The 20115-nt window shown below is 43.5% G+C and overlaps 1 protein-coding gene across 1 annotated transcript in view; it reads left to right on the top strand.

Moving 5' to 3' along the window:
* Positions 1 to 20115, top strand: part of LOC126183934 (uncharacterized) — a 53548-nt gene that overhangs the window by 24343 nt on the left and 9090 nt on the right. Inside the window, exons 2-3 of the mRNA XM_049926281.1 lie at positions 6126 to 6168; positions 17199 to 17248. Of these exons, the coding sequence (XP_049782238.1) occupies positions 6126 to 6168; positions 17199 to 17248 (93 nt within the window). The remainder of the gene's footprint in view (positions 1 to 6125; positions 6169 to 17198; positions 17249 to 20115) is intronic.

The raw sequence follows: 20115 nt of genomic DNA on the forward strand, positions 1-20115 counted from the left end.
GGACGGGATTTGAACCGCCGTCCTCCCGAATGCGAGTACAGTGTCTTCCGAATACGTAAACTCGATTGGTCAGCTGTGAGGAGGTACACACGAGGGAGGAGTAGTATTCGACAAGAAACAAAAAAAAAATTCGTAACAGCCGACTTATGTGGAATGCGATTCGTTGTAGCATGCACCGTATTCATCAGACTGCTTACGTCAGATTTCCATCCATACACACAGAATATATTTGTGGCTGGAAAACGTTTCTAGTGCAGTGAAAATAGTGATATCCGTAGGTTGGTATCTTGTAGACCTCTCAAGATAGCACTTGAGGGATGGAGTACACTCAGTGGAAAATTTTTGGACAAGATGCATTGACCTGAAAGGGTCTCCATCAAAAAATAAGTGCATTACTGACCTGAAAAGCACAGTCTTACACTTCAAGTCCAAGAACTGGACCCTGCATGATCTCTTAACCCGACATATTGTCAAATTGACTCGCTTTTCAGCTATTTTTAAATAAGTGAAGCATCTGTTGCTTCACATATTTCATTTTATGATGTTTCTGTTCCGTAATTTCATACAAACGTGTGTTACATCAGTTTTCCCGCATGGGACCGGGTCATAATGTTTTCTTCCGATGTTTTGCCACAAACATTTCAGTCTTCGGATCAGCAAGTCGTTGACTGACTCCAGAGCGAAAATTCTTCACTGTTCTTTTCTTTAGAACTCCAAGCCTTACAAAGGTATTACCTGACAACCTAAACTGTTGTCCGAACCAGAGAGGGAACACCGTCGTTTCCACGTCCGAGAATTCGTGAGACATACATACGTCATGCACTAAACGTCTAGCAGCAATAAAGGATTGATTGGCTATTTTGTTCAAAAATAATCCTTGCACACTTTCAGCTTAATGAAATTTATTCGGTGTGTAATTTGTGTGTAAATTCATGTTTCCTATAAATATACCAACAGGCATTTGGATTCCAAAATAGCACTTTTCATAAAAATTTAATGCGGTTTACTCACTTTGCAACTGTGTCTTACCGCTCGTACATTTTAAAATCTGAATCTCCTTTAAAGGATAAACCGAATGAGGGGGTGCAGAGTTTAAGACACTGGGTTCGCATTCACAGGACCTGGGTTGCGTTAACCGAGCCGCTATCAATGGCTTTCCTAAATAACTTTAAAGAAATTGCGGGTCGATTCCCTTCACAAATAAAACCGATGAATTTCTTCTTTTTGCTGTGTCCCTAACTCAATGTATATATCGTCTCTACTGTCAACATCGACGGGACGTTGTTCTCCAATCTTCCCTTCCCTTTCAGAAAGATAAATTCTTTATAGTTTCTTTGATAACCTTGAAGTCCAGCCCTGGATGTCAACATTTAGCATGCGCTGTCGCTCTTTCCCCTCTTCTCATCATCAGTAAATTCAGGACGTCAATAACAATCCGTCGCACCTGTCAGTGATTTCATGTTCCGAATCGGATTCCTTTTTGCACTGCAGCTAAGAACCCGCACTACTTTGAACTTGAGCGTTCCTGCGTGCCTATAGTTTGTTCTGTCGATTATTAAGTCTGAGGACTGCCCGCAGAGTTAGGACTGACTTCAATTTAAAATTTGCAAAAGAAATGTCCCTTTTTCACCAATATTTCGTGAGCTAATTTAAGGTGAAAAAATGAAATGAGCGTGTGGCATTGTTGGCCGGGAGGCCCCAACCGAGGAAGTTCGGCCGCCTGGGCGACTTGCGTGCTGGTGATGAGGATGAAATGATGATGAGGACAACACAACACCCAGTCCACGAGAGGGGTAAATCTCCAACCTGCCCGGAAATCGAACCCGGACGCGCTGAATGGGAGGCAAGAACGTTACCATGCAGCTAAGCAGGCGGACATTTAAGGTTATGAATGGGTAGTGACGAAGAGGATAGAAGATAAGTTCCAGATCCTGTGCAAATGGCGATTCCATTATTTTTTACAAATATCTGGTCTCGTTGGTGTAGAAATTCGCCAATGAATGAAAAAGAAATATATGAGGAAATCGTCAATTGCGAAACTCACAAGCAAGGCGTAGAATTGGCGATAGGCCAACGCCAAGCAGGGAGTTACACATTACTTCAATTTATTCATTCCCTTGAAGATCTATGTTCTTCGCCCAGACGGTTGGATTTTTAATAAATGCATCTCGTTTCAGTTATATTGTCATTGTTTCCCGTCATATTCTTCAAAAGGTAATATTGCAATTGGCTTTCCTTTGGTACTGCAAGTTTTTTTATGAGATAGGAAGTCGCCGCTTTTCGTACTAGGTCACGTAACGGCGTAAACTAAAAGAGTGCACTGCACGTTTGGAGATTTCTTCACGAAGAAGACGCCACCGCTGCTAGAGAGGATTGAACTTCAGCTCCCATGAGTTAATTGGTTTACTGCATTCATTTGGGTATGATCGACGGTGGAAGGTTCAATCGATAAGGTATAATCCGTAGACATCTTACCTACTCGTCTACTTTAGTTCTTATTTTTCACTTAACTACTATAATTCACAAAAAATTAGAAAAAATGTAGAGGTAATCTGCTTGAGACGGGCGCGTAATATCTGATAGCTAGCTACATACTACAGATTATTTGTAATAGTAATACATAGATGCATTTAAGTACGTGCGACCATCGTATATAGTATATCACTTATATTGTAGTATATGCGACCAACTTGTAGATGTGTTGCCCACTTGTTCATTCGTCGAGCAAAAAAATAGCTTGAAACAGAATTCAGCTGTGTGTGGGTGCAGTGTACGGTACTTCATCAGAAAACGCATCCACAGAAATGAGATCATTCTTCACCTAAAGATTTGTTCTTAATCCTAACGAAACCGAGAAATTCCGATCGATAATTTCCAGAGTGTATTCCTCTTTGAAAATAACTAGCACATTTGCGTGGCAATGGGGACACGATAGTTAACTTTAGTAATGGATGATACCATCCAGTCCATCTCTGAATATTTTATTTTTCAACCTAATTTAGAATTTGGTTTGTCGAATACCATGACATTTCTTATTCCCAAGCAATACATGAATTAACATAACGTAGCAGCCAAATACAGTAGTGCTTGCTTACATAATTTCTTCTGTAGACTCTAAAGGATAGCCAGAAACAGTCTGCAAAGCTTGTAAGGGTGTTTCAGGGTAGATTGTGCTAAGAAATAACTGTCAAGAGAAAAATTCGATCGTTGTGTCGTTTCCAAGTTAATTAGAACTTAAATTAGCCAATCAGGCATCTGCGCACGCAAATTCAAGCCGATCGTCAGGGACAGTGTTGCCAAACGTGTTCTTCGTTTAGTTTCATAAAACGGAACAAGAGAGCGATACAAAAATTGGACATGGGACAGTTGAATAGTCTCGCGTGCTGTCATCTACACTGACATTAATTGTATCTTATGGGCCACATTAATCCGTGCGAAACGGCTTGATTGGCTACAATGCTAATTGACACGGAATAGGCGCATGTAACAGTTTTTTTCGTAACAATTATTTCTCAGCACAACCTACGCTGCAACACCCTTACATGTTTTTCAGACTGTTTCTGACCACTCTTCAGTAAGGTGCTTCAGTGGTGTCAGCATGTCATGGTTCCTTGTACACCATCGTGGACGAAAAAGGAAGTATAATTTTTCAGCACATTAATATAAAAATTAAAAGCTCATAAATCTCCATATTCATGTAACAGTGAATTATTTGCAAAGACTGCAGCAAGAAAACAAAAATTTTGAAATCTGTTTGTCGAATAAAATCAGAAGTTATCAGCTCAGATGATAATACAACTATATCCCCCAAAGGGAAGGGATAAAAGGGCAGTGTACGTGGTATAATACTTCAAAGGCAGACAGGCACTTCAGATATCTAGAGGGGTTACCCGGGACCTCTAAAAGCAGTGGATCAAAGGGACAGCTTATAAGGTAATCAGCAATTTCAGGAAAAAAACTTCTGAAATGAGAAACGGTTGATACGACGTCCAAGTCGATTATGGTATCAAATCAGACGGATAGTTAGTAGTGCATTAGTTACAGGGTATTGTATTTCCATTATCATTTCGAAAATTTCGGCTCTTTCGTCCAGGTAATCGCGTCCCTTTACAATTTATGATCGGCATGTTCTCCTGGAAGAAAATTTTTATTGAAGTATTTTTTTGTGGTTAGCATATCATATGGTGTAGAACAAATACATGAGCGTCTTCTTACTAGCCCAAAAATGAGTACAGAGCGGACAACTCAAGAAAGCTCTGACAAACCGCGTTGAACACTGAACGACTGTTGTTTAGTTTCTTGTTCCCAAATTCAGCAAGAGAGCAAGTGTGTCACTCCTTTGCTGACGGATAACAAGAGAACAGAAGGTCACAACTGCTGTTAAAGATCTGCATACAGTCAGACTTTTCATCATTAGCGAAGCAGTGACTCTCTAGGGACATGCTCTCGAAGTAGAGAAGAAATAAAAGCAGACTAATCGTTTCTATCTTGCAAACCATTTTATCAGTCTCTGCAGAAGCTATACACGATTTCTGTTTTCCACTCTTGAAAACGCTGAAGACTTTAGACACCTACAGATATATCAGACTCATTGTCACACGGAAATATTACGCTATGCAGGATATCCCAGGAGCAGTGGTCAGTATTCAGGGGTATGACAGAAACGAACATTCGATGCAAAATATTCTGCTAAACATATGCTCTAAACCCTATACCTTAAGAGCTGTGAGCAATTGTTCTATAGAAGAGATGTTCTTCACGGAAGGAAAATGAGCAAGTGCTCGTAGCCCTTAAGGTATGCCCTTTAGGGTACATGTTTACTGGATATTTTTATTCCTTTGGTCCTCACTCTCACCTCCCAAAGTATGGAAAACAGGAGAAAATTTTTTCACAGTATCGAAGATGAAGAAGCATTCATAGCTGTTAAGCTATGTATTTTAAAGCCCATGCTCAGTAGACTCTTTCGCTTCGAATCTTCGTTCTTTTCATGTCCCTAAATACTGACCATTCCTCCTCGGACGCCCTGTATGTCTTAATTAAGAACAAGCGACAATAAGCTAAGGGCTAATTTTGTGCGGTGCTGTGCAAGAAAATTTTACACGCTTATATTAAGAACAGCCCATAATTTTGCCGAAAATATAAAAAAGATGTAGTTAAACCTGCAAACATAAAAAAGATAGGTTCCTCAAAAAAATTGCTCTGAGCACTATGGGACTTAACAGCTGAGGTTATCGGTCCCCTAGAACTTAGAACTAATGAAACCCAACTAACCTAAGGACATCACACACATCCATGCCCGAGGCAGGATTCGAACCTGCGACCGTAGCGGTGGCGCGGTTCCAGACTGAAGCGCCTACAACTGCTCGGCCACTTCGGCCGGCAGAGGTTCCTCTCCACTAATCATTTTGCATACTTCTGAAGTAACATTCATTTGTTAAAACTGAGCATTTTGGTTCACTCGTGGTACAGCAGAGTGTGGTATTTTCAACATGATTCTACAGGTGCTGGAAGTGAGATGAACATTTCAACGGTGTTGCTCATCTTATCTTACTTTATCCACTTTGTTTTTTAACATTATAATTGCTCATTAGTACAGTTTACTGATTAGTCTGATCCACAATTATCTGTTAGGTTGGTGCATAAGTTCGTAGCGCTTTTGCGTTTCGTGTTTGTATTTCGGTTGGTATGGGTTAATCTAACAATTGTCATTTTTTATTTGTAGTTCACTGTTGCCATTTGAGTTGACATATTGTCATTTTCTCTTGTGGAGATAGTAAGAGGAGTTTTGGACGCTAGAAATGGAGTGCCAAATGGAGAAATCGGAACATTTCCGGCATAATCTTCTGTTCGAGTTCAATAGAGGCGTGGCAGCAGCCGAGGCAGCCATAAATACTTGCACCGTGTATGGGTATGATGTCATTGGACAGAGCACGGCAAGAAAATGGTTTCCTCCTTGTAATTAGGATCGTTGTGACATTAGTGACTCTCCACGTTGAGGAAGACAATGAAGGAGAATATATTATTCATGACTAAATTCTCTGTTATGTGTATCTGGCTACGAACTTATGCACCAACTAAGTATTTGTCTTACTTAAAACGCAACTAATATTTGGAATGTGTTTCAGGTTACCATGCTTCGACACGTGTTTCTCGCCGTGCTGTTTGTCGGTAAGTTACAAAAATCACATTTTAACTACTGAATTATCCTATGTTACTCTCATTACGTAAAGCATGAAATATAGACTATTGGCCATTAAAATTGCTACACCAAGAACAAATGCAGATGATAAAAGAGTATTCATTGGCAAATATATTATACTAGAAATGACTTGAGATTACATTTTCAAGCAATTTGGGTGCATAGATCCAGAGAAATCAGCACCCAGAACAACCACCTCTGGCCGTAATAACGGCCTTGAAACGCCTGGGCAATGAGTCAAACAGAGCTCGGATGGCGTGAACAGGTACAGCTGCCCATGCAGCTTCAACACGATACCACAGTTCATCAAGAGTAGTGAATGGCGTATTGTGACGCGGGGATCGAATGAAGGGTAGAGCTTTGGTCGTAACACATCTAAAATGTAACGTCCACTGTTCCAAGTGCCGTCACTGCGAACAAGAGGTGACCGAGACATATAACCAATGGCACCCCATACCATCACGCCGGGTGATACGCCAGTATGGCGATGACGAATACAAGCTTCCAATGTGCGTTCACCGCGATGTCGCCAAACACGGATGCGACCATCGTGATGCTGTAAACAGAACCTGGATTCATCCGAAAATATGACGCTTTGCCATTCGTTCACCCAGGTCCGTCGTTGAATACACCATCACACGCGCTCCTGTCTGTGATGCAGGGTCAAGGGTATCGCAGCCATGGTCTCCGAGCTGATAGTCCATGCTGCTGCAAACGTCGTCGAACTGTTAGCACAGATGGTTGTTGTCTTGCAAACATCCCCATCTGTTGACTCATGGATCGAGACGTGGCTGCATGATCCGTTACAGCCATGCGGATAAGATGCCTGTCATCTCGACTGCCAGTGTTACGAGGCCGTTGGGATCCAGCACGGCGTTCCGTATTACCCTCCTGAACCCACCAATTCCATATTCTGCTAACAGTCATTGGATCTCGACCAACGCGAGCAGCAATGTCGCGATACAATAAACCGCAATCGCGATAGACTATAATCCGACCTTTATCAAAGTCGTAGACGTGATGGTACGCATTTTACCTCCTTACACGAGGCATCACAAGAACGTTTCACCAGGCAACGCGGTCAACTGCTGTTTGTGTATGAGAAATCGGTTGGAAACTTTCCTCATGTCAGCACGTTGTAGGTGTGACCAACGGCGTCCACCTTGTGTGAATGCTCTGAAAAGCTAATCAATTGCATATCACAGCATCTTCTTCCTGTCGGTTAAATTTCGCGTGTGTGGCATGTCATCTTCGTCGTATAGCAATTTTAATGGCCAGTAGTGTGTTTATGAAGCTGCCAGACATTTGAGAATATGAAAGGTATGCGCTCTTTTAAACTTAAGTTAGCGTTACATAAAAGTATTAACAGCAACCTGGATCGTGACCAACCAGTTTCCCAATTACTTACTGGAAGCAATTTTTATTGTTGAATGTCTTCTCGAATGTTATTTTTATAGTGTGATTTCCTATGTTTCGCTAATGTTTAAACCGAATTTGTAAAGTTCGGGTGAAGCCATATGCCTCAAGATGTTACTGAAATATGTTTAAAAAATCATGAGACTATATGCTGGTGATTCCATTCACCTTTGTTCCAGATCTTGCAAATTAAGTTTTGATGTAGAAAATAGCTGTCCCCTGGATTCATCGTTATTTCTTTCTGGAACCTACATTTGGAAAAATAGTAAGAATGTATGTAGATATAATAAACACCTATTGATGCGACAAACGTTCGCCAGTTTATTGATTCGTTTGCTTGAAATACATCTGCACAAACAGGTGTTTACAGAAATCAAGACAATTATGTTTTCATTTTCTTTTTACGAAGTTGCGTTTCATTTACGCACAGGGTAAGGCTTTACACAGGTCCGTCTTGGACTCAGGTACACAAAACACGAACTAAGTAAGTATCAAAAAACAAAGAATAAAGTTTACACTAGTCCTGAAAAGATGGCACTCGCGAATTTCTTCTCGTAGGGTGATAGACGTTTGTAGCGACTGGGACGGTATAGGGTGATAAAATTGAGTAAAATATATGAGTAACCCTGCCAAAGATGGCACAAACGCTGCAAGAAAGAGAGAAAAATGACGCAGAAAGTGGCCTCTGTTGGGCCACTTCGTGGTGGCATTGTACAAGTGACGCATGCAGGCGTACGGCGTGTGTGATACCGTATCAACGTGGTCCTCTGCTCAGGGAATGAGAATAGGGAAGCAAATGCAGGAATCCTGCATCGTCACTATCGGCAACGATGTAGAGGAGATTATATGCCATTACCATTGCCTTCTTTCGACCTGTTATGTAGTGTCAAGTGCGTATCTGTGTCGTGTGGATGACGTGGCTAGTGCTTGCACAGTGCAGTGTCAGTATGTGTTGTTATATGTGAAGGGAAGTGAGAAGACGAAAAGCAGTGCCATCGCATAGCCTACTCCTCTACCATAGCACCAAGGAGACCACCGAGTTTGTCCCCACTCGACGGACAGATCTCCATCAACGATGTCACATGCCCTCATTTCATGAGGCGCTGCAGAGAGGTTTGGAATCTGATCCAAGACATTGGCGAAAAGACTGGAAGTTCATGCCACCACCTCTCTTCCCCTTGTCGGCCAAATACTGGCAGTGAAAATTTCATCCACCACAATGACCTTTTTACATGATTATAATCAGTGAACGTGTACAAATGAAAATTCTATAGAACACAATGCTATAAAAATGTTATTCAGTAGAAAAAAAGTTGTACATTGCTTGTGAAACTTCAACTAAAAGAATATTTCTTCAAGAAATTGTGCAGCTGGATATTTCTTGTCCACTACCATCAGCGTTTTCTATCTCCAACAATGCCGTGTAAAAATATTTACAATAGATTCATTCAGCTTTGCTAATGCCTCTAAGAATGCAGCTGTGGCTGGTTGGCTGGGGCGAAGGGACCAAACAGCGATGTCATCAGTCCCATCGCATTAGGGAAGGATGGTGAAGGAAACCGGCAGTGCTCTTTCAAAGGAATCATCCGAACATTTTCCTGAAGCGATTCAGGGAAATACACTCCTGGAAATGGAAAAAAGAACACATTGACACCGGTGTGTCAGACCCACCATACTTGCTCCGGACACTGCGAGAGAGCTGTACAAGCAATGATCACACGCACGGCACAGCGGACACACCGGGAACCACGGTGTTGGCCGTCGAATGGCGCTAGCTGCGCAGCATTTGTGCACCGCCGCCGTCAGTGTCAGCCAGTTTGCCGTGGCATACGGAGCTCCATCGCAGTCTTTAACACTGGTAGCATGCCGCGACAGCGTGGACGTGAACCGTATGTGCAGTTGACGGACTTTGAGCGAGGGCGTATAGTGGGCATGCGGGAGGCTGGGTGGACGTACCGCCGAATTGCTTAACACGTGGGGCGTGAGGTCTCCACAGTACGTCGATGTTGTCGCCAGTGGTCGGCGGAAGGTGCACGTGCCCGTCGACCTGGGACCGGACCGTAGCGACGCACGGATCCACGCCAAGACCGTAGAATCCTACGCAGTGCCGTAGGGGACCGCACCGCCACTTCCCAGCAAATTAGGGACACTGTTGCTCCTGGGGTATAGGCGAGGACCATTCGCAACCGTCTCCATAGCATAGGGCTACGGTCCCGCACACCGTTAGGCTGTCTTCCGCTCACGCCCCAACATCGTGCAGCCCGCCTCCAGTGGTGTCGCGACAGGCGTGAATGGAGGGACGAATGGAGACGTGTCGTCTTCAGCGATGAGAGTCGCTTCTGCCTTGGTGCCAATGATGGTCGTATGCGTGTTTGGCGCCGTGCAGGTGAGCGCCACAATCAGGACTGCATACGACCGAGGCACACATGCCCAACATCCGGCATCATGGTGTGGGGAGCGATCTCCTACACTGGCCGTACACCACTGGTGATCGTCGAGGGGACACTGAATAGTGCACGGTACATCCAAACCGTCATCGAACCCATCGTTCTACCATTCCTAGACCGGCAAGGGAACTTGCTGTTCCAACAGGCCAATGCACGTCCGCATGTATCCCGTGCCACCCAACGTGCTCTAGAAGATGTAAGTCAACTACCCTGGCCAGCAAGATCTCCGGATCTGTCCCCCATTGAGCATGTTTGGGACTGGATGAAGCGTCGTCTCACGCGGTCTGCACGTCCAGCACGAACGCTGGTCCAACTGAGGCGCCAGGTGGAAATGGCATGGCAAGCCGTTCCACAGGACTACATCCAGCATCTCTACGATCGTCTCCATGGGAGAATAGCAGCCTGCATTGCTGCGAAAGGTGGATATACACTGTACTAGTGCCGACATTGTGCATGCTCTGTTGCCTGTGTCTATGTGCCTGTGGTTCTGTCAGTGTGATCATGTGATGTATCTGACCCCAGGAATGTGTCAATAAAGTTTCCCCTTCCTGGGACAATGAATTCACGGTGTTCTTATTTCAATTTCCAGGAGTGTATAAATCAGGATGACCGGACGCGGGCTTGAACTGTCGTCCTCCGGAATGCGTGTCCAGTGTGCCAACCAATGCGACACCTCTCACTGCAACGCAGCCTTCCATGATCCAGGAAATCTCTTTTCCTTCTCACTACTTACAATACAGGACTTTCTGTCTTCAGTGTGATGTTTCTCGGAACGTCACACTGAGCCTGGCACTCTCCAGCTAAAGAGGGAATTAACGAAAACACTACCTAAATAACGTACGGAGAGGGTACGTACCTTGACGCGCGTTCGAAGGAGTTGTGATCCTTTTGCAGGTACCATCAGTAATCAACGTCCACTTTCCTTCCTTCGCCGAAAACATATTCGATGGCCATTCCCTCGAACGCACAGTATTTTGCAGAGGGAAAGTAATAGTCATCCGGACATTCGGAAAGACGAGGGCCCAAGGTTCAATCACGTCAGATGTGACACCGAGTTGACAAGCTAAGATATTCTGCCTCAGTCGCCAAACACCCGACGACGACACTCACGTTAAGCTATGTTCATCGGTGTCCAGGAGGCGACAGTCAGGGGAAAGGGGGAAGTCCGATAATCCAATAGCATGAAGCCGGTATCTCGTCATATATTTCTTGTAGGTAACTCGATTTTACGTAGCGCGCTCGAAAGTGTTACTGTATTGTTTTCCGCACTCTCGGCCAATGGTTTCCATCAGGTTACGTGGAACCTCCCGCAGAAAGATGGTCTGTTTCGGGAAAATCCGAGATCACATAGCTGTATTAGAAAATGAATGTCGATACATGGGGGAGTTGTGTCGCGATGTGCGCCACCGACACCGACAGGATTTGAGAGACCGGCATCAGAACCTACAATAGGTGACACCGTGAGGGCGGCAGATCGACTGCTCCATCGTTTCCATATGTTGCTCACATAGAGGGCAACTGCCCAGCTGCCTGTGCCCGGACGTTAACTAGTTCCAGCCTTCCATGGCGCAAAGCGAGCCAGCTTACCTCTGAGCCGAGTGCATAGCACATGGGTGCGTTAGTGTCCTCCACTACGGAGGCGGGTGTATTGGAGAATGAATGGCCTTTCAGACCATAATGCACAAACTTTAAAACTAAAAGGTTTCTTTACTCCAACGACTGTTGTATATAATTACAAACTACACTACTGGCCATTAAAATTGCTACACCAAGAAGAAATGCAGATTATAAACGGGTATTCGTTGGACAAATATATTATACTAGAACTGACATGTGATTACATTTTCACACAATTTGGGTGACTGAGTAGTGACTGGCGTATTGTGACGATCCAGTTGTTCGGCCACCATTGACCAGACGTTTTCAATTGGTGAGAGATCTGGAGAATGTGCTGGCCAGGGCAGAGGACCTGCAACATGTGGTCGTGCATTATCCTGCTGAAATGTAGGGTTTCGCAGGTATCGAATGAAGGGTAGAGCCACAGCTCGTAACACATCTGAAATGTGACGTCCACTGTTCAAAGTGCCGTCAATGTGAACAAGAGGTGAGCGAGACGTGTAACCAATGGCACCCCATACCATCACGCCAGGCGATGACGAATACATGCTTCCAATGTGCGTTCATCGCGATGTCGCCAAACACGGATGCGACCATCATGATGCTGTAAACAGAACCTGGATTCATCCGAAAAAATGACGTTTTGCCATTCGTGCACCCAGCTTCGTCGTTGAGTACACCATCGCAGGCGCTCCTGTCTGTGATGTAGCGTCAAGGGCAACCGCAGCCATGGTCTCCGAGCTGATAGTCCATGCTGCTGCAACCGTCGTCGAACTGTTCGTGCAGATGGTTGTTGTCTTGCAAACGTCCCCATCTGTTGACTCAGGAATCGAGACGTGGCTGCACGATCCGATACAGCCATGCGGATAAGATGCCTGTCATCTCGACTGCCAGTGATACGAGGCCGTTGGGATCCAGCACGGCGTTCCGTATTACCCTCCTAAACCCACCGGTTCCATATTCTACTAACAGTCATCGGACCTTAACCAACGCGACCAGCAATGTCGCGATACAATAAACCGCAATCGCTATAGGCTACAATCCGACGTTTATCAACGTCGGAAACGTGGTGGTACGCATTTTTCCTCCTTACACGAGGCATCACAACAACGTTTCACCAGGCAACCCCGGTCAACTGCTGTTTATGTACGAGAAATCGGTTGGAAAATTTCCTCATGTCAGCATGTTGTAGGCGTCGCCACCGGCGCCAATCTTGTGTGAATGCTCTGAAAAGTTAATCATTTGCATATCACAGTATCTTCTTCCTGTCGGTTAAATTTCGCGTCTGTAGCACGTCATCTTCGTGGTGTAGCAATTTTAATGGCCAGTAGTGTATGTAGAAAAGCTAATGCAGCGGCAATAGTGAAATTTTGAAACCTCATTAAGAAATTGGAGTGGCAGGATTTTTACAGTGCTGATAACATAGTTGACAAATATGCTTTCCTTAACACATTTCTTATGCTGTTTGAAAGTTGATTTCCATTAGAATGTTCTAAACAGGATATAGCAGTAAAAGGCAGCCTTGATGACTGACTAGTGGGATAAGAATAGCCTGTAAAAGAAAGTGGGAATTACATCAAAATGTTAGAAGCAGTCACAATCGAGCTACAGCAGCCCATTGCAAACACTGCTGTAAGGTGCCTAAAAATTTTGTTAGGGAGGCCAAGAGTATGTGGTATGCAAATAGAATGCCTAATTCACAGAATAAAATTAAAACTATATGGTCAGTCGTGAAAGAAGTTTCTAGTCAGCAGCACAAGGTCGGGGATATAAAATCAGTATGTAGTAAAAATGTTTTGTTAGTGGTAATCAGATATATGTACAGTATTTAACAATCACTTTCTGAAAATAGGTGGTGAATTAAATAAAAACTTTGTTTTTACAGGGAATCATATAACTCTTGGCAAATGGTTTTCCGAGGCTATCTGAAACACTCCTCTGTGATATTGACAAGGGGGAGACTGACTCAATAATTAAATCACTGGAAACTAAGGACTCCCGTGAATATGATGGAGTATCTAGAAGAATTCTAAAGTACTGTGCTACACTTGTTAGCACTATACTTAGCCATCTTTGTAATTTTTCCTTTAGGAATGATCAGTTTCCTGAACGATTAAAGTACACAGTAGTAAGAGAAAATGCGTGGTGTATTCTACTGCATCCATTTTCAATTAGCTACCACAAGTATTCAAAAATCTTAGCAGTAATCCACGCGCTTTCCAATCTAAACTGAAGAGTTTCTTCATGAGTTACTGCTTCTGTTCTGTCGAGGAGTTCCTTGAAAAATGAAGCTGATTCCTGTGTTACATCGTTGATCGCGTTTACATAAACTTGTAGCTTGACGTATTTTCAGGTTTCCTAAACACATTATTTTATCTGTTATTACTATTCCATGTACTGACACGTTCCATGACCATGGAGATTTGCTCCTCACTTTGGTCCTACGTAACTAGACGTGAAAAATAAAAAAGAAAGTAAAGTAAGCGGTAGAGTCAGTATTGCATCGCGTGTTCTTCCGTTTCTCTGGAGCCGAAACTGATCTTCCCTGTAGTCGGCTTTTACCAGTTTTTCCATTCATCGTAAATAATTCGTGTCACTATTCTGCAGCAATGACTTATTATACTGATAGTTCAGTAGTATTCACACTTATCAGCAACCGCTGATTTTGGAATTGGAGTTATCTCATTCTTCTTTATGTCTGAGGGTATTTCGCCTGTCTCGTTTGTCGTGCACAACATATGGAATAATTTTGCTACGGCTGTCTCTCCCAAAGATCTCAATATTCCTGTGGGAATATTGTCTACTCTAGGGGGCTTGTTTCCACTAAGTCTTTCAGACTCCGTAAACTTCTTCTCGCAGTATCATATCTTCCAGCTCATCTTCATCGACTTCGACTTCTCTTTCCATAAAATTTTCCTCAGCTTCGTTTCCCTTATATACAGGGTGATTTTCATGAACGGAGTCAAGGTGCAGGAAACGATTCCTGAGAGGATGCAGAACAAAAAAGTTCATACGAATATCTATCCGGAAAGGCGTTTCAAGGGAGGTACACCCGCTTGAAGGCGGAGATAAAAGATCTTTGATAGTGATTCCGATATCAGGACCAGGCAAGAGGCCAGCCAGTATGGTGTAAGCCAGACGACTGCGTGGTCCATTCTCCACGAGAACTGCCGCGATCCGAATCACTTACAATACCTGCAGCACTTATTACCTTCGGATTTGCATCTGCAGTGGTTCGTCGCACAGTCTACCTGGGTGCTGGGACTTCTGTCATCCATCCTTTTCACAGATGAAGCTACCTTTACGAGGGACGTATAGTCAATTTTCACAGTACTCACCTCTGGGCTTCGGGGAATCCCTATGGTATGGCGGCAGCGAACTACCAGCATCGGTTTACCCTCAGTGTCTGGGCGGGGATTATTGGCGGCCGCCTCGTGGGACCAGCTACCCTTCCACAACGCCTCACAGCAGTTATCTGAACATGCCTCCCTTGCTGGGAGATGTGCCTTTGGCGGTACGACGGGTAAAGTGGCTATTTCATGATGGTTCTGCAGCTCACTGTCCTCTTGAGCGTGGGGCCGAAGCAATAGAAAAAGAACATTCCTACTAGTCTGGTGTGTTCTCATGTGTGCTTTCAATCATTAAAACATACACTGTCAAAGATCTGCACCTTCAGATGGGTGTACCTGCCCTGAAACGCATTTTCGGCCGTATGTCCGTATGACCTTTTTTGCTCATTATCCTCCCAGGGATCCTTTCCTACAGTTTGGCCCCACTTAGCAAAATCACCCGGTAGAGCCTCTGTATATTCCTTACACGTTTCAACCTTCCCTTATTTGCTTAGTATTGACTTTGCAATATGAGTTCTTGATATTCATCTAGCTGCTTCTTTTTTCTCCAAATGAGTCTTTAATTTTCCAGCAGGTAGCATCTTACCTAAGCATGCACGCCTCTACAGCGTTGCATTTGCTCTCGAGCCATGCTTGCTTAGCCATTCTTCACTTTCTGTCAGTCTCGTTTTTAAATTTTTGTATTCCCTTTCGCCTGCTTCGCTTTTTGTATATTTATATTTTCTCCTTTCGGCAATCCCATTTAATATCTTCGCTGTTATCCAGTGATTTCTATGAGGCATTGTCTTTTTCCCAATGTGATCCTCTGTTGCCTTCCCTATTCCATCTCTCAAACGTACCTGTTTATCTTCTTTTCCCCTCTTTCGGTACAACGGTGCCTAATGTTCGCGGACATTAGCCCCTTTTCTTGTCATATGTGAAAGCGAAGTCACATGTGCACTCGTGGAGCGTAGGTAAGTGTAATGTATGCGTGTATAGCGTAGTGTTATTTGTACATTTATGATGATGATAATGATAATGATGATGATGAGAGAAGGGAGTAGGTTAATCCTCGGTGCATAGCCTGCTCATCTCGAATAGGACCAAGTGGGCAGCAGAGTTTAACATCCCATTCGACAGATGAACCACCGTGTCCTCACTGAATGAGACTGCGGAGGGATTTGGTTCAAAAATGGTTCAAATGGCTCTGAGCACTATGGGATTTAACATCTGAGCTCATCAGTCCCCTAGATGGTTCAAATGGCTCTGAGCACTATGCGACTTAACTTCTGAGGTCATCAGTCCCCTAGAACTTAGAATTACTTAAACCTAACTAACCTAAGGACATCACACACATCCATGCCCGAGGCAGGATTCGAACCTGCGACCGTAGCGGTCGCGCGGTTCCAGACTGAAGCGCCTAGAACCGCTCGGCCACAACTGCCGGCGGAGGGATTTGGAATTAAATCCAGAAAAATGACTCCAAGACTGATGATCGGGAACTTTACGCCACCACCTCTCATCTCCTTGCTATCCACATACTGACACTGAAAATTTTTCACCAATGGGATTCGAACCAACTTACCTCGGAGTAGAACGTCATTGCACAAGCGTGCGTTAGTGAATTCGACTACGGTGAAGTGTATGACATCATAGATGGAGAGAAAAATTAAAACATGACAACTTCCGATGTATGTAGTAGCACTGCCTACCAGATGAGGCCAGAAGAATGTTAACACAGCTCTTGGGAAGTTCACAGCAGCGATAATATTATGTATTCGAATTCTGCTGTAGACATAGGTGTCGATTTAAGTGCTATGTTTATCCTCATATTTTGTGTCCACTTCTGATGGCATCTTCGTAAAATTGTAGCCTCATTGACATAGAGAATGAATCAAGGTTGCAGTCGTTATTATTTTTTTTGTGGGACATACATTTGGAAAGAAACAACGTGGGAACTTGTTCGTAACACGTGTGATATTGACTCGAGTGTAAAAGAACGCATTAATTTCTACGCAAAATTAAATTCTCTGCTCAGAGGGATAAAAAGAAGAAATCAGTATCAAAGAGAATGCAATCGTCGAATAGTTGATAGCCATAAATTCCCTGTGTTGTGCTGTTTGTGCTCTCAGAACAAATACTAGGTCAGTTAACGAAGTCGATAACTAAACATCGTCATTTCTGTTGCAGCGCTGGCTTACGTGCATTGCAAGCCGGCCTCCCTTCGACCTCTGCACCGGGTAAGTTACAGCAAAGCTATTTCATTGTTTTTGTAATTACAAAAAATGAATATTGTAAATTAAAACAGTTATTCACAGCGTTTACTCATAAATGCGTATTTATAATTTAGATGACTTTAGAAAACGCAAATGTGAAACTCATAAAAGTCAGTATGAAGAGAAAGGAAGGTAGGAAGGTTAGTGTTTAATGTCCCATCGACAACGAGGTCATTAGAGACGAAGCACAAGCTCGGATTTGTGAATAATGGGGAAGGAAATCGGTCATGCTCTTTCAAAGGAATCATCACGGGATTTGCCTTAGGTGGTTCAGGGAAATTATGGAAAACTTAAATTTGGATTGCCTAATGGGGATCTGAACCGTAGTTCGTCCTGAATGCGATTTCATTGTGCTAGCCACTGCACCGCCTCTCTACATCAGTATGAACTAGATTGTCTGAAGCTTTCAAATTCCACTTAGAAACTACCAGGACATGTTGAGCGTCTGAGAAAACAGTCGTGTGAATAGTAAAATATCGTTAGAGACGTACTATTTCCATTCTGTTGGAACAAATAATAATACGTGTACTTCGTCTACTGGGTGAAATTACTTTGCTGTAATTATTGCCAACTAGCTATTGTGGTAATAATTCCTTATGCTAGCTGATTTTTTTTATGAGGAAGGGGATTCTGATTATGAAAGAAATAAGAGCTACCGGGAGTGTAATGTGACGTGTGAATGCTTTCCGTTTCTTGTGTAGCTTATCAGAGGCACTGTGCATTGTTACTACATTAGTTAGCTGAATATATTTGTAACTTTTGTCAGAGACACAGTGAATCTCTGTGGCTCCTTCACCCAGCAGACGCACAATTTCCATCACTATTTGGCCATGAAGGTAAAGAGGTGGTTCTTTATCATCAGATTCGGCTCCATTGTCTTGTGTTAAATTGCAAGTGTTTCACTGAGTAAGAAATGTGACACTATTGGTGGTGGTCAGTCTGTACTATAGGGACACTAAGTTATGCGGTTCCCTACGTGCTATCCGACGAAAGTAGGCAGTGTGTCTCCATATCTCCCGTCCTTTCATCGATAACATAATAAATAGGATCCGACACTACAAAAGAAATCATCATAGTCAGGCAGATAATACAGATAAATACTTTACGTTTCATGATAGATAAGAAGACAGGAGACAGCATACTACATGCACTTGGATCCTGTATAAGAGTACAATGTGGCACTCCTGCGTTGTGGCCAACGATTGCTATCTAATTATACGGTTGGTTATGACTTTGACAGAGTTAGGATGCCGAATATGATGCTGTTCTGTCTGTTAATAATCCAAAGGGTTATGCGAGTAGAATCTATGATATCTGAAGCGGTAGATTCGATTAACAGTATGTAGCCAACGTGGTTTTTGTAATCGGAAGAGACATTATACGAAATACAATAACAATGAGAAACCAGTCCATTAAATTCTTTTATATGGAGGTTCGAAAATTGGTGCCATACTATAATTATCTGCAGTTTATCACAATCACTCGCTTTAACCAATTACGCCCTCCGAGAACAGATTCAGGATCTGCCTGGACTTTCTACGTCGCTGATCATTTCCTTCATTTACTAAGACTTTGACCGAAGGCTCTCTCATAGGATGTGTTGGAGCAGCATCATTTAGTATCGTGCGACTGGGTTGTGGAAGTAATTTCAATAATTTCTTTGATTTCAGTGTTCCTATAAGTAGTACCAATCCCCGATCTGTAGAACCTGCTCCCTAATTGCTGTTACTCCCATACAAACCTTGAGAGAACCTGTGTTTGTAGTGTCCGGAAATAATAAGACAGAAACATTAGAGCCATTTAAGCTTTGTTGAGGTGTTAAGGGATGGCATAATTCCCTGCCTCTGACATCGCCCTCTGCGTCCCACATAAAGTTTCCAATGTTACGATAAATTAAAAATAGTGCATTAACTGCGTATGTGATCTAATTCCTTGCTTCCAACATTACGGACACACATACACTCAAAAAACCTAATGCTAATAGTTAGTTCTAAGGAATTCTCTTACAGTCATGTTACTCTAGCTGCGGGTAAATGTATTCAACACTGCGTAATCCATACATATTACAAAAATAGACGTACGTATTTACGTACTAGTATGTATGTATGTATACTATGTGATCAAAAGTATCCGGACACCCTCAAAAACATACGTTCTTCTTATTAGGTGCATTGTGCTGTGACCTCCTGCCAGGTACTCGACATCAGCAACCTCAGTAGTCATTAGACATCGTGAGAGAGCAGAATGGGGCTCTCCGCGGAACTCAAGGATTTCGAACGTGGTGAGGTGATTGGGTGTCACTTGTGCCATACGTCTGTACGCTAGATTTCCACGCTCCTAAACATCCCTAGGTCCACTGTTTCCGATGTCATAGTGAAGTGGAAACGTGAAGGGACACGTCCAGCACAAAAGTGTACACGCCGACCACGTCTGTTGTTCCCCTTGTTGTTTTGCGTACCACTATCACAGCTCAGGCCTACACTGATGTTTTAAGCACCTCCTTGCTTCCCACTGTTGAGCAGCAATTCGAGGATGGCGACTGCATGTTTCAACACGATCGAGCCCCTGTTCATAATGCACGGCCTGTGGCGGAGTGGTTACACGACAATAACATCCTTGTAATGGACTGGCCTGCACAGAGTCCTGACCTGAATCCTATAGAAAACCTTTTGTGATGTTTTGGAACGCCGACTTCGACCCAGGCCTCACCGACCGACATCGGTACTTCTCCTCAGTGCAGCACTCCGTGAAGAATGGACTGCCATTCCCCAAAATACCTTCCAGCACCTGACTGAACGTATGTCTGCGAGAGTGGAAGCTGTCATCGAGGC

The sequence above is a fragment of the Schistocerca cancellata genome, chromosome 4 (genome assembly GCF_023864275.1).
Source record: "Schistocerca cancellata isolate TAMUIC-IGC-003103 chromosome 4, iqSchCanc2.1, whole genome shotgun sequence".
Classification (NCBI taxonomy): Eukaryota; Metazoa; Arthropoda; class Insecta; order Orthoptera; family Acrididae; genus Schistocerca; species Schistocerca cancellata.